Source organism: Morone saxatilis, unplaced genomic scaffold (assembly GCF_004916995.1).
Source record: "Morone saxatilis isolate NCDOM2014 unplaced genomic scaffold, NCSU_SB_2.0 Contig12, whole genome shotgun sequence".
Classification (NCBI taxonomy): Eukaryota; Metazoa; Chordata; class Actinopteri; family Moronidae; genus Morone; species Morone saxatilis.
In genome coordinates, this window is record NW_023339674.1 from 17,984,273 (window position 1) to 17,999,346 (window position 15,074).

At 47.2% G+C, this 15,074-nt stretch overlaps 1 protein-coding gene across 1 annotated transcript; it reads left to right on the forward strand.

The window, feature by feature from the left end:
- The first annotated feature begins 2,623 nt into the window (after positions 1 to 2,623).
- On the forward strand, positions 2,624 to 15,068 carry zbtb7a (zinc finger and BTB domain containing 7a). Its single transcript, XM_035653671.1, is given in 9 exon segments — positions 2,624 to 2,826; positions 3,947 to 4,085; positions 8,309 to 8,872; positions 9,762 to 10,247; positions 10,249 to 10,306; positions 10,309 to 10,489; positions 10,491 to 10,597; positions 10,600 to 10,651; positions 12,642 to 15,068. Coding segments are annotated over 9 exon segments (2,226 nt in total). The 3' UTR covers positions 13,078 to 15,068.
- Positions 15,069 to 15,074: the final 6 nt, after the last annotated feature.

Here is a 15,074-nt window from a genome sequence, read left to right on the forward strand (position 1 = left end):
TCCCCACTTGAGTCGCGAGCGTGCTCAAGTCTGATTAGGACCTGGAGATAGTTAGACGGGCACAGAGCGCTGGGTGAAGAGTAGCAGAGAGAGGCGGGCAGCTTTACAGTCAGTACCGCGCGAGGCAGGGGCCGTGTAAAGCTCACGGTCGAATGGGGTTTGACAGAACCTCTATATCCCAACAGAGAGATGGCTTGCCACATAGCATTCCAGGAAGGAACAGGCCAGCCTATCACGCGAGGCGGGCTGTCGGTGAGTGAGCAGTGGCTCAGGCCAACTCAGCACGCCAGAGGGATGCGGGATGACTTGTTGGGCATTGAAAACAGGGGGGTGGGGGGGCGGTGGTGGTGGCCGGGGGGGTAGGTGTCTGTTTGTGTGGGATCAGGCAAGGGCTTGCCTGTATGACTAGGGCCACTCGCAAGTTTCCTGTCTGGTAAAGCTCGAGCCCTGCCCAGAGACGGAGGCAGCAGAGCTGGCCGGCAGGCAGGGGAGGCAGAAAGGGCCGGGAAACATTTTCTGCCTATTTGGTAAGCACTCCAAAGACATCCACACACACACTGTATCTCTTTAGACTGTGACTGAGAGGAGGAGAGAGACAGGCAGAGGACATAAATACCACAATACCATAGCGTGTGTGTGTGTGTGTGTGTGAAGGAGAGTGAGAGAGATGGGGCTCGATAGAGTTCAGAGTTCTTGACCCACTTGCAGATAAAGGAGGGGATGGCAAATAGGTCAGCGCTGAGCGTAAGGTGCAGCTCAGAGAAACACTTTTCATTCACATCAGGGTAACTTTTTAACTGCAGGCTCGTTGCTCATCAGTGTTGTTTTTATCCTATTATGGCACAATATATTCTTTTAATGTTCTTGTCTTCTGCTGTGATTAAATGGCACTGCTGCTATTATTAGTAGAGTGAGAAGATGAAGACAGTTGCACATCCTGTACCGCTGCTTCTTTTGGGGGTGTTGAAGTGATTCCACAAAAACCACTGCATCAGATGTTTGTTAGACCAAAGTATCTGTGTACATACAGGAGCTGACAGAGCACAGGTGGGGTGTTAAGTAATAGTTTGTTTCTTCTTGCTGAAGGGAGAATATGTGACTTTCACTGCTAGGATGAGCTGCTTTAATGCAACATTAAAGTAAAACTTTGTGCACTACGCTGGAGAACTTGTACACTTTCTGATCGAGCTCAGTTTTTCTCACACCACGGTCAACCTCATGACATTTCCACTCACCCCCCGTCCTCACCAGCGTCTCGTTAAAAGCAGATTCTAATCTCGCCCGTCATGTCCTGCTTGCTTGTGGCTCGTGGTTTGAAGACTTCGCAGGAACCCTGACTGCCTTGCTCGATAACCAGATGCATATTTTTTTGGCTTTGCACACCCGTCGAACCCGTTTTTTAAACGTGTGGGCACGGAGAGGGTACAAGAAGCACAGTACGCGAAGACGCCCAAATGCTGGGAAAGTGTTTGGAATGCCTCTCAGAAGGCGGCAAGCAAGTTCAATGTCACAGAAAGAACTGGTTACAGTAAACATTGTCCCTCTGTGTGCCACTTCCTATGTACTACCGCGGAAGAAATGTATAGTTAGTTCAAGTGAATTCCAGCAAGAGGTTAAACTAGGACGCCATGTGTGTTTGTGTGTGTGCTTGTGTGCATGCGTGTGTGTCTGTGTTACCAACAATAGACTCCAGGGGAATTGCAGGGGACTTCAGTGGCTGTGGGCAGGTCCAAGACACCACCCATCAATTTGGCGGTGAGGCTGAATACAGTTTGATATTCCTGTATGTTTGTGCCTCCACCACTATGGCCTGAAACTAGCAGGTTCAGACAGACTGAGAAGACAGGTTGCGTGATGTCGCCGTGGCAGTTTGAGGCTTTATTTTAGAGTGAAATGTTGGCTGTGTACAACGCACTACATGTAACAGTCGTTATGTTTGTTCAGCGTCTTCTTTATGTGGTCGAGTGATGTATTGTGGCCCATGAGGGGGAATCAAACATCTGATTTGTTTGTGCCAAGCAGGATTATTTCTGTGCCGCTCTGCTATCGCTGTAGGTTTGTAAGTTAAAACATTTGAGTTTGAATACTTTGATCTGCCTCTTCCTTAGTAAATGCAGCTTCACTTCCCCCTAATGTTTGGTTCCCCTGGTCAGCTGCTCAGTATACCACAGCTTCCAGCCCGGCTAGGCAGACAGACAGACCCCTCTCTGTTGTTTTTCTGTTGTTGTGCTGAAGTCCAGGGGGAGTAAAGGGGCTTCTTCTGTTCTCTTCTGGGACATTTATTATGGAGAGGCCAACACAACCTGATCAAATTAGAGTGGGAGAGGAAGAGGCTGGGGTATTTATCAGGGTCCGGGGAAAGCCAGTGTTGAATTTTCACACTTGGAGATAGATTATGTCTTTCAGTGATACGTTAATTGAGGGTTTTTACATTTCGGATATACTGTAAAAACGACTTGTCGGCAGGATAATGTATTCATATGAAACGCTGTAGTCCGGAGATATACCGGTCCAAATGTAGCTGAATCCTCCTTTTAATTAAGCAGAAAGGCCAACTGATCAGGAAGGGGATATGTGACCAATCTGACACTGTCTGCATGTTGATGTAGTGAATTGGTTCGGGATGAAACAGGAGAGAAGATGGGTGGGTGGCAGTAACGGACATCCAGATACAGGAGGGAGAGCGGGCGGGCGGGTCTGCGCCGCTTTGCCTCCTCAGCAGTGGAAAGGGGAAGTGGGTGATGTGGTGGGTACTGTGCAGAGTCTGAGACAGAGATGGAGCAACGATGAGATGAGAGCGACAGACGAGAGGAAGGGAGAGAGAGGGTCAGACAGTAGGGACAGAGAGAGAGAGAGAGAGAGCGAGCAGAGAGCTGGTCATCTGATAACAGAGCGGGTTCTGTTACACGCCTGCCACAGACTCACAGGAAGTCCTCTTCCCTTGTTGGGCTGCGCATGCACAAAGCGGCGCAGCCGGGGCACGTTGGCCCTGCGGACCGACCGAGCGTCCAGCTTGAATTCTGCTGGACGACGTGGTGCTGGGCTGCAGTGCTGTTTCTGAAGCCATGTGTTAGATTCTGTTACACTTCCTGGTTGGCAGCATGGCAGCGTCAGAGCTTGTTACGCAGCCTGAGAGGAACTCGGAGCGTGGATGTGGTTTTATTAGTGCAGTGTTGTAGGACTCCTGTTCACAGTGAAATATCAGCCAGCAGACAATATGTTAACTGCTATGAAAGTAAAGACTGTGGTGGTTACTGTTAGTGAGTAAGCTTTACTCAACCTAACTAACATTATGAATGAATTCATGTGATAGTGACATTTCAGACACAAACAGTAGATGTGTTTCTCTCTGACCATAAAAATAATGTTTTACGGTGTAATGCAATCCAACACCACAAACTACAAACTCAAACAACCGTAGAGTTGAATCACCGTTTTTCTGCTATTGTGTCAAAACTATTTAAAAAAAAAATGAAAGTTTTGCACAAGTAGTAATTCACAGCTGTCTCTGGATTGAATTACAGTGTTTTCTTCTGGGCGCTCTTTGTATTTACAGTGCGTCTGACTGATACAAACAAGCAATAAACAAAATATAGACACGTTTAGAATATAGCGTGAGAGCTGATAGGATTAGTAAGCAGCAGCAGATTTCACTTTCGCGGCTCCTTTGCCATCTGACAGCATAAAACACAAACCTTTTTATAAGAAGATCATAAAACCCACTTCCAGCTTCCTCACGTTAAACTTTGCCCAACTTGTGGGTGGTTACCTCTCCTCTTATTGAAGCAGGTTACACCAGGTAACTGAACGAGATCTGAGTTTATCATTGACATCTGAGCCGGATTCCTAGGCCACCGTACACTCAGGAGTTATGAGTGAGCGTGTGAGTGTAACACCCGGCCTCGCCCACTACCTTTTCTCTGGCTTTGTGTCTGTGTTTTGGCAGCACTTCCTGGTTAGCTTCTAGTAAAAGCTGCCAGGCCTCGACCAGCCCTCGCAACTTCAGTTTTATCAGTCACTTGCCCTCTTCCTGCTTCGCTCCGAATACGACCAATCAGGTTTCCTTCCACGACTGGCAGCGAGAAGTGAGTCACTTGGCTGTGGCGCTTCTCACAATCCACCTTTCCTTGGAACTGCCACCCCCTCCTCATTCCGATTATCCTGCATTATCTTGGTCCAACCTTGAATCCTCTTGACCTGAGTGAAGTGATTCCCATGCAGCAGGGCGGGCTGGGCAGGGTTGTTGCCATAGCGGCCAGTTGAGATAGTCAGAGAAATGAGGGCAGGGAAGAGAAGAGAAATAATAAACACACAGTTAGAGAAGCATGGACAATAAAAGGGCCAACCAAATCCCTCAACTTATTGAACTTTTCTGTTGCTTTATTTCTAATCTTAACACAAACATTTGAAACATATTAATTAATCTGATAGCAAGTGAGCTGCTGAGTGAATGAAGTCCTCAGCAGAGTAAATTGGGAGTAACCTGATAGAGTTGTTCTCTCGTAAAAGCAGTAAGCTAATAACACTTAACAAGGTGTTATAAAATGAACAACTGCTCTGCTCTACTAAAAGGTGGCCCATCTGTGCTCCGTTCATATTCAAGGGATCAATGATTCAGTTATCTTTGCTCTGATTGCTAATTCTTCAAGTTAATAGTTTTGAATTCTGCATTATTTTTATGAGCCAATCACTTTTTTCAATCACACTGAAGTCAGTTGATATTCTCATAGTAATTAACTTTACTGATTCTCTTTCTCAAGTTGAGTCAAACCTTAAACACGTTGTTGTGCACGGCTCCCAAAAAGTGCCAGTAAGCGATTTATTTCCTTGTCTAAGAAACATGTGAGGTTGCACAGGGTTAACAGTTTGTTCCTTTGTATTTAGGAATGACTGGTATGTGTCAGCCAAAGACACAGATACTTTGAGAGTGGAAGTTCGGCAGTCCTTGCGTAGACGATACATGTCAGGCAAAAATAAAACCACCTTCACTAACTGCAACCACAACCTGATGACAAGCAAGTTGGGTGGGACTGCCATAGATATTACACACAGTCAACTGAAGTAACAGCGAAACGGAAACAGAGAAGAAGACCGTGGTTGGTTGTTTCGTCTCTGATGCGTGATTTGGATTTGTGTTCATGCTGTTTGTAGATGTATGTATATATATCTATCTACAAATCTATATATATATATATATATCTATATCTATGGGAAGGGGTAGAGGGAGGTTAGGGAGAAGATGGAGGTGATCAGGGCGGATGAGATGGGTGGGTCCTGTGTTAAAGCGGTGGTTTGACTTGCAAAGCAGGCCTGGGCGCTCAGGAACGGGGCATTGAGGGAAGGGCCTTCCCTGGAAGTGGAAACATCAGGGACGCAGACCGTTGCTGCGCTGCTTTGTGCTGGGCTGCAGGCCTCGTCACCCACAGGCATGAATTAGTGATAAGGAATGTTTGGAGCCATGAGGAGGTGTCAGGATCAGGTTTGTTGCTCTGTGTTTCCTCTTTCTTTCTTTCTTAGTGCTCTTTACAGGTTATTCGGGGACAGGTGGCTCCTGCATGCAGAGTCGTCCCTCCATGCTTTGTTGGCACTGAATTGAGTTGGTGTGTGCGTGTGCATGTGTGTTTGTGTGTGTGTGTGTGTGTGTTTTATCTCCTCTCAGCTCAGCGTCTTTACCCCACAAAGCCGTGACCCAGGGTCAGCAGTGTATGTAAGGGGGATAACGCACTACGCTTGCAGCAGAGCCAGTTCCAGTGCAGGAGCTCTGTGCCTGTGTTATAACAGCAGGTTGTCTGGGGTCTGGATGGGCTCCGAGATCTATTTCCACCTGTGAAGGACGTGACCGGTAGCCATGTGGTCGCCCTTTCTCTTGCTCTGTCTTCCCTCTCCATCTCTCTCTCCCTCCCTCCCTCCCGCTGTGCCGTGCTCTCTTTGTCTTTGGCCCTCGTCTCCTCCCAATCACTCCAGCATATTCAGATAGGGGTTGGTAATGTCTGACAGCCCGGAGCTTTGTAAAGCGTTGGCTGTGTCTGCGGAGGTTTGTGGACCGCTGCCCTGTCAAAACTGAAGCTGAGTTAAGTAAGAAGCAAGAAATGGTAAACGTTAACTTTGTACCATTTATCCGAACCACACAGTGCTTCTTTGTGGTTATTTGAACGTACAAACTTTATCCTCAATATTATCCTTTATCAAGATGTTTTGCCTAAATGAAAACAAACCCATCGACCACTAAGATGGTAGATAAGTTTCAACAAACGTGGCTCTCCTCCTCCTGCCTGCCCTCCAGAGAAGCCTTTTTAAAAAACTCGAACTCTACCTTGACAGATTGACAAGTTGCCGAGATTTCTAGGTGTGGTGAAAACAGGCGTTGCTTTTGACCAGGAGAAAAAACCGAACATACAAGAGAGAGAAAAGGTGACGGCAGGTCGGAAGAGAGGAGAGGCAGCCGGTTCGGCAGGTTTGGTAGTGGGTCAGCGTACGAACATACCAGGATTCTATCTGAAGGAATGTCATCTGAATCTCCGTTCTTGTAAGAGCGACACACCAACCATCCCCCCCCCCCGGCCCTCACCCCCCTGCTGGGTCTCCCTGGCAGATGGAAAGGGTTGGAGGGTCGAATGGCCTATTATGTTCTGTTGTTATTACGTGCGTGTGTGTTTGTGCTTTATTGACTCTCGTGATGTTGCAGTGTTTGCTTGTTGTGGAGTGTGTTAATAGAGAAATCGAGGATGGCTTGTTCTGCTTGTTCCTGCTTGTTCTGCCCCCCCGCACCCCCCCTCCACACTGCGCAGGCTTCAGTCGATCATTTTAATCTCCCCCCCACACGTGAGCGAGGGGACAGCCTTTCCTGAAACTTGGCACACAGTACAGGGTGGGGTAACCAGCTCAGACCGGATTGACAACCTCCCTTTTTAATACTGTTCCCTCGCAGCTTGTTGCGTGTCCTCTTCCTCCTCCTGTGGAGTTTTTCCACAGGGTCTGCTCTGGCATCCCCCGCCCGCCCCCCTTTCCTCCACCTCCCCTCGCTCTCCTCCCTAGCTCTCGACTGACACAGAGCGCACGAGTTGCACAGCCCAGCTCCCAGCATGCACTCTGATCCCCACTGCCCTCTGCCTATCTGTCCTCCACGACCTCTTACTTGGTTTCTTGCATGAGTGCACACACACACACACCCATAAGTGTAGGAAACAGGCACTCAACCACCTGCACACATTCAGTGTATGTTGGTCCTTCCCACACTCACGGTGTCTTAAAGTTAAAATGGTTCAGAAACGTATGAATTGCACATTGTCACTTTGTTGTTTTTGGTTTTGTAGTAAAGATGTAAAAACACCTGTAGATTTAAAATCAGACTGTGATGTGCCGCACTGACGTGTTGCTGTGTGGTTACTCTCTAAAGGATCTTCAGTTAAATGTTTGAATTGTCTATTTTTGCTACTTTAATTTTTGGAGCTCCATCAAAGATTATTTACAGCATTCAACATGAAACATGGCGAATGTAAATCATCCAATGTGAAGTTCAGTTTCAGGTTTTTCACATTGATCTTGATCTTTGATTAGTCTTTGGGTATTAGAAACACGTTATGTGAAGGATTTTGATATGTGTCGCTTGTGTATTGAAACACACATTCACATGAAACTATCGATGTGTTGGCATGAACAATCAGCAGAGAAGTTGTTGCTTTGCCAGGATATTAATGAATAAAGATGATTTGTTGGAGTGAATCATTTCAGATTCTATTTACAGACGGTACACAGTTTCCTTGGATAAAGGTCATCAGCATAGAATATATAGGATAGAGAAAAATAATACAAACTAATGTTTAAATGGGTCATATTAGGTTGCAGACCAATTATCAGTATTCATTAACCACATATGCAGTGTTATACTGTTATAATATTATATTTCAACTTATCGTTGTTTCTCAGTCATTGTCTGTTTGACAGATGTTGCCATGACATATTAAATGATTTTGTGGTTGTTTTTTTATCTGTGATGTCTTGCTTTGAAAGCTCATATATCAAAATGCTTGTTACCAAACCTGTTTTGTAGCCGATAACAATGCTAATTGGCCAGCAACCTGATATGACCCGACTTTGTAAATACTTAGTCTTTATGTGTGTATTTTTCAACTGTGACCTCCGTGAACGTTCGGTGTGTACTGATTGTGTTCTGAAGCATTCTGGTGTATATTTCTGACTGTGGTCAATCAGTGAATCAATATTCCTCTCTCGTTCTTTATCCACACAAAGAAAGGCATGAACTGATCTCTCATTTTCCCTTTTGTCTCACCTATCCATCTACCCTCAGACAGGCAGACGGACAGACGGCAGGACGGATACACGGGTGGGGGCTGTGCTAGGCGGCTCGGCGGCAGGCTGGTGGAAGATGTCGTCAGGAGCCGGTGGGAGGGGCGGAAGGCGGCTCAGGGGGACAGCAAGCAGCGGTGGTGGAGGAGGGAGAGGAGGGGCAGGAGAGGCAGAGGAAGGCCCCGTGGGGATCCCCTTCCCCGAGCACAGCGCAGACATCCTTGGCAGCCTGAACAAGCAGCGGCTAAGCGGCCTGCTGTGTGACGTGCTCCTGGTTACCCAGGACCGGGAGTTCCCAGCTCATCGCTCCGTCCTGGCGTCCTGCAGCTCCTACTTCCACAAGCTCTTCACTTCCGGGGTTGCCGCTGACCAACAGAACGTCTACAACATCGACTTTGTGACGGCGGAGGCTCTGGGAGCGTTGTTGGACTTTGCCTACACAGCCACGTTGACAGTCAGCCATAGCAGTGTGGCTGACATCCTTGCCGCTGCGCGCCTCCTGGAAATCCCACCGGTCCAGGACGTCTGTACACACCTGCTGGACACCAAAGTGCTCTCCCCGCCGGTACAAGACCATTATAGAAATAGAACTGACATGTGTTAAAGTTGAATTAAAGCTTTGATCCGCTCTGCCTTAATGAGCAACCCATTGTAAGTGTTAAATGAATTTATAGCAAAGCACAGACCAGTACAGTTCATGCCGAGTAAATGTGTTGTGGATTCAAAATGTAGTTCTCTTAGGGCATGAGGTGTCTGGTCATCATACCATCCCCTTCATTAAATAGTCAGCATAGTCAAGCTTACATCATGGCCTTTATCAGTCTCTCTCACTATGCCAAACACACGCCCACAGCCTTGGGGTTAGTTCAACACTTACTCATTCTGAGCCAATAGTGAGTGTGGAAGGACAGCATGCTCTTTCGCAGACTACAGACACAGCATATCACAGCTACACTTGATCGTGTTGAAGTGTAGCTGTGATGTGCTGTGTCTGAATACATAATGCTCTACATCATGTGATAATCACAGCTCCACTTCACTGTGATGATCACATCATGCAAGGCATTTCAAAGATCTTCACTGGCTCCCGGGTGTTTAGTTTTTTGTCTTTACGACGCAAAAAGACTTCAACATTGACACTTTTTAAGAAATACCAAATTTACGGTTCATTTTAAAATGAGTACGGGGCGCTGTTCTACTGCATTGTCATTCATACCCACCCCAGTCAGCAATGTGTTTTGCCAATTAGCTTTTTATTTCCTCATTGCACATGCATTTGCTCATGGGCATACTAAGCCCTTGAGAGTGCATCCAGGATACTCAGATAGTGATCTGCCCATCCTTACAGGCCTTACAGTTGTAGATTTAGGTCTCTCTCTCTCTCTCTCCTTTCTGTTTTTTTTGAGCAAACTTTCACTGAAATTTGTCCTTCCTTCCTCGTCATGTTTCACTAGGCGGGCATTGAGCGAAGAGATGAAGATGAAGATGAGGAGGGGAAGGGCAGAGGAGGCAGGGATCAGGGGAACCGGGTGCGGGCCCGGGAGTACCTGGAGTACTTCCAGAGAGGGGCGCACTGGAGCAGCAGCTGCAGCACGCCAGAGCTCAGGGACCTGCCCACACACCTGCACTTTAGCCACGGTAACGGTGGGCCCTCCAGCCAATGGGGCTCCGCTGGCCCCGGTGGTACTACTCCCCTGGCCCTGTCTGGCCCAGGACCACCACGACAGGAGCCAGAGGAAGAGGATGAGGATGATGAGGAAATGAAGAGGGGGAAGCAACTGCCCAAAGGGAACGGAGCAAGCTGGGGTCTCTTACTACCCTCCAGTCGCAAAATGGGCACTTCCTACCTCCCCCCCTGAGTCCGAGGCTTGGGGCAGGAGACGGAGGTGGAGGATGGAGGTAGGGAGGGGATGGCGAGGGAAGGGTCTGCCAGTGCCCTACTTGCAGCAGATGATGGACTCCATCGAGAGGCAGCAAGGAGCGTGCAACAACTGGGAGGAACAGGGGATGGGATGACCCCGACAATGGAATTTTACTTGAATTATTTTAAACAGCCGCACACGAGGATACAGCCTTCTGCCTGATGTGACACAGGAGTGCCGCCGCTCTGGCTATCACGGGCAGAGCAAGCCAAAGAGGAGGAGGAGGAGGGGAGTGGGAGAGAGAGCAGCGGGGGTGAGGAGAGAAGGTGGAGGAGAGAGGAAGATGCGCTCCTAAGGCCTTTTTCAGAAATGCCCATAATGCTCAAGGTCAATTCAGGAGCAGGCAAGCTTACCCCGCCACATCCGAACACCACGGGAGAGAAACCCTATGATGCGCCATCCTGCAAAGTGCGCTTTACCCAGTAAGCCCAATTAATAAGGTGCCTACCCATGTCACATCTACGTAATAGTTTGGATTTGGCACTGTACACAAACTGCCCAACAGTGGAACACCACAAAGCCAGCCAGGAGTATTAAAGCGCTAACCCAACTTAGCTTTTGCCATTAAGGAGGCAGCGCCGTTTGTGAATCTAATGTTTTACCTGCACCGCAGACTGACTGAGTATCCCTAACCAAGGTTTTTGCAATGTCACTATTGTGGCCAAAATGCTAATCAAAAGTGCCATGGTGGAACATTCCAGCGTCTGAGAGAGGGGGGTCAGATGTTATAAAGTCTGTTTTATTGTTGACAGCCTTCATAGCAAAGTCCTGGAATTGTAACATAGTCCTATAAAAGAAGCTTTGTGCCAATTGGTAGTGTTTATCTAGTGGAGGGCTTGCTATAAATGCTGTGTTCTGATACAGAGGGGGAATTACAGGCCCCTGGATGGGCTCCTGTGTGCCCCCATACGCCAGTAATTGAACTTTTTGATCCGCTGGTATGTTGATTATTGCCCATGGCAGAGTAGTTACACCACCCCTCCCCCCCCCCTCTCTCTCTCTCCTCTCTCTCACTCTTTTCTCTCTAATGATAATCTGGCATGTGCCGCTCCGTAAATGATTGCTAGTCTGCTGCTAGGGACTTGAGTCCCACATGGTTTCCCGTATTTTGAAGTCCTGACTTTTCCATTGAAATCATTCCTTTAATTAATTAAATCAGTGGACTGTGTGTGAAATAGATGCAGTAGGCTAGAAATATCCAAGAAACCTCTGCTGGCATGACAAGAGGGAAGACCAACTAATTTGCCTTCTAGCTTATAATTCGACCGCGCAGTGGGAAGGGGGGTATTTGTAATCTTAATCCTGTTTGATCAGGGTTTAAGAGTGTGCCTCGCACGGTATAAATCACGCACGCCGTCTGTCCTTAAATAATTCACCTCCTTCAGTGTGCGCAGCTTTGTTCTAAGGCTTTGCCTGTGTGTATGTGTGCATTCCAGTGTGTGTTCACCTAATGTACAATGTTGCTTTGTTCCATTTCATATTTGGGACACACTTTGTAAGGCAAATGACCTGTAAGGGTTGGGCAGTGTGTTATGTTGTTTCTTGTATGACAGCCTAATGCCACTTACATGGGGTGTGTGTGTGTGTGTGTGTGTGTGTGTGTGTGTGTGTGTGGTGGTGTGTGTGTGTGTGTTGTGTGTTGTTGTGTGTGTGTTGTGTGTGTGTGTGTGTGTGGTGTGTGTGTGTGGCACCAAATTGAGTTGTCTTAACTACGCTTGTTTGTTTAGGAGCCCTGTGCCATGGGTGCAGAAGGGTTAGACGATTAAAGAGCTCGGGAGCTCGAGAGATAGTAAGGGCTAAAGGGGGGAGGGAGGGACGGACAAGAGTCAGATGAAGGCCAAGGCGGCCTGATAAAAGTTTAGTGGGCGGTCTATCAGCGCAAAGTAAAGAATGTTCCAGGATGTACTGAGATGACTTAGAGAAGTCAAGTCATAGTTTGGTTCACAGAACGCAGGTATTTCTCGGGTCTGTCAGTTGTTATGGTCTCATCCTCAAAGCAAAGTTAACAGAAATCGTAAAAATGCCAACTGACACAGTGAACGTTGAGCTTTCTCGTCCACAGTTGAGCTCTTGTGTGCAATTACACAGATAAAGATGTAAAGTTTATGGCTTCTCCTCAGTTGGCCCAACTGCCCTCACTGAATAATCGCACTGGAAGAGATCCAAAAGATGGCTGTTTAATAGGAAATAAAACCATCCAAAGCATATTACGCTGGTCGCTGCACACACAATAATTAATCATATATTTTGAGTTAATTATTTTGTACTATATTAGATAGCCTGATTAGTAACTGAGGCTGAAAAGAAAACCTTTATGTGTCTGTGTGCACTAAGTATATTCAAATAGATGTGAGCAGACCCTCTTTTTGTCTGTGTATTCTGATGTGATCTTGTTTGTTTTCTCTCTCACAGGCAGGACAAGCTCAAGGTTCATATGCGGAAGCATACAGGAGAGAAGCCTTACCTGTGTACGCAATGTGGAGCCGCCTTTGCTCACAACTACGACCTGAAGAACCACATGCGCGTACACACTGGCCTGCGCCCCTATCAGTGCTCAAGCTGCTTTAAGACTTTCGTGCGCTCGGATCACCTGCACCGCCACCTCAAGAAGGACGGCTGCAACGGCATCCCCTCTCGTAGAGGCCGAAAGCCTCGGGTGCGAGAGCCAGGGCTCCTCGATGCCCCCCTGGGCCTGCTGAGCCCCGGCTCTGACACAGGCCCCGGGCCTCGTACCATCAGGGGACGGCGGCGCTCGGAGGCGTCCTCAGCGGCAGAGGTGGATGGGGCTGCTGGAGCTCATGCACACAGTCCTCAGCTGCAGGAGTTGGCAGGGGAGACAGGGCCCTGAGACTGCAGGGGCGACAAGGACGCTGCTGGACACCATAGTCACTCTGCACCGCCTGTGAGACAGGCCAGTGAACAGAGAGGAGAAAAAACACGCAAAGGCAAACTTTAAAAAACAAACAAAACAACTAACTATTCCTCTATAAACCAAATCAGGGTGTCACAAAAATCTAATCTTTATATTTCTTTCTCCTTTTACTTTTACTAGGAAATGGAGTAGACTTGCAAGCACTTGAGTCGGTTTATCTGTTGAAGAGCAAAGAACGCTTCAAATCATGCACCCATGACGTCCACTTTCTGGGCCATTTCTTTCTTTATAATATTAGGGGTTTTATACATTGGCATATGTGCTTAGGCAAATGTATAATAGATACAAAGAAACTCTGAGCAACTATGCAGTTGATTTAGATTTTTATTGGTTTTGTCCTCACAGCCTTCAAGCTCTAAGCAAGGTGTCTATCAAGCACCTTCTGGCTGCTGTACGGGTGAAGCGAGGACAAATCCTCCCAGTGAAAACAACTCTTTTTCTATTCTTTTGCAGGTCTGAAATGTACAGTTACCATAGAAACAACATTGCCACAATATGGCATATGCAAGGAAAAGTCACCACAATTTTGATGCAACAGTTTTTTCTCTCTAAATGTTCCAGAAAGAATCAGACAAGGGTTTGATTGAAGTGTTGCTTTCTCTATAAAATGCATTTTAAGAATATATGGTTTGTCTTATTGAAAAACAAATTGATGTTGAGTCAAATCCACTTTATTGGGGGCTCATCAATTGCAGGACTAGGGAATATGAGGGGTGGAGGGTTTGTGTTTTTGAAGCACTACCATCGTCAATGTATCTGTTGGCTTGACTACGTCGCCTCTTATCCCTCACAACCCTGCAATTTCAGCATTTCTGTTTTCCCTTTTGATTTTGTCTTAATTTTTTTGTCGTTCTTTTTGTTGACTGCTTCGGGTACTTGACACTTTATAATTGTATACATGTATATACAGCAGGTGGTGATATGACATTGGTCCCCTCTTAATGCTGAGGTGTACTTATCGGGTTTTTCCTCCTTGGCTTGATGTCATATTTCTCACAGAGTGAAGCTTGTGGGTGAACAAACTGTATGAATGTTTGATGAAAAAAGAAAAGAACATTGAATCACCCATTTGTCCTAAACTTAACACTTGACATGTATAGTTCCTGCCCAAAGGATGAGGGGGTCGAATGAATGAATGTGCTTAACTTTGTGCAGTTTTTCGGAATCTGTCCTTGTGTGACAAGGCGCGGGTAGCATTTAACCAACCGCAGGTTAAAGGAATGGCAGGGAGCCCGAGTGAGAGATTGACAAAGAGTACGAAGAAGAGATAGATGAGCACCTTTTTCTATGTTTGCACAGCTTTACTAAAGATATCCAACAGAGCGAGAGAGAGAGGTATATTTAAAGGAAGTGGGCTGGTGTTGGGGAGGGAGTGAGAGTAGGTTTATGTATCATGCTTATTCCAATCTTTTTGCCCTAGGGACCACACAACCGTGAGGCAACCTGTATGATGAAGAGAGCAATAAATACCTGTCCAAGTTGGGAGGCCGAATAGGAGCGCAGCTGCAGCTGGTTGATGGGGGAGGGGAACAGGGGAAGGGGAGGGGGATCTCACAATGTCTGTTGCATTCCAAAAAATAATCTCCCCCAGCTCAGCCACGTTTCCAGGCAGGAGGGGATCAAATCAGGCCTTTTTCTCTCCCTCTCTCTCCCTCTGTAGTCCTCTAATGCCCCCGAACCAGCCTGGAGGGGATATTATTATATTAGAGCCTGGTGTTATTGTGGGTAGGACGCCTGGTGCTGGCAGTTTAGTGTGTGAGTGTGTTTACATGTACGTGTGTTTGTGTACATGTGTGTGCGTGGCAGCCAGGGTCGCTCTGGCCACATCATCACTGTGTGAGTCAGCCACAGCCTGTTCAAACATGCACCCTGAGCTGCCAGCCCCAATGCACTTTCTCTGTCTCTCTCTCTCT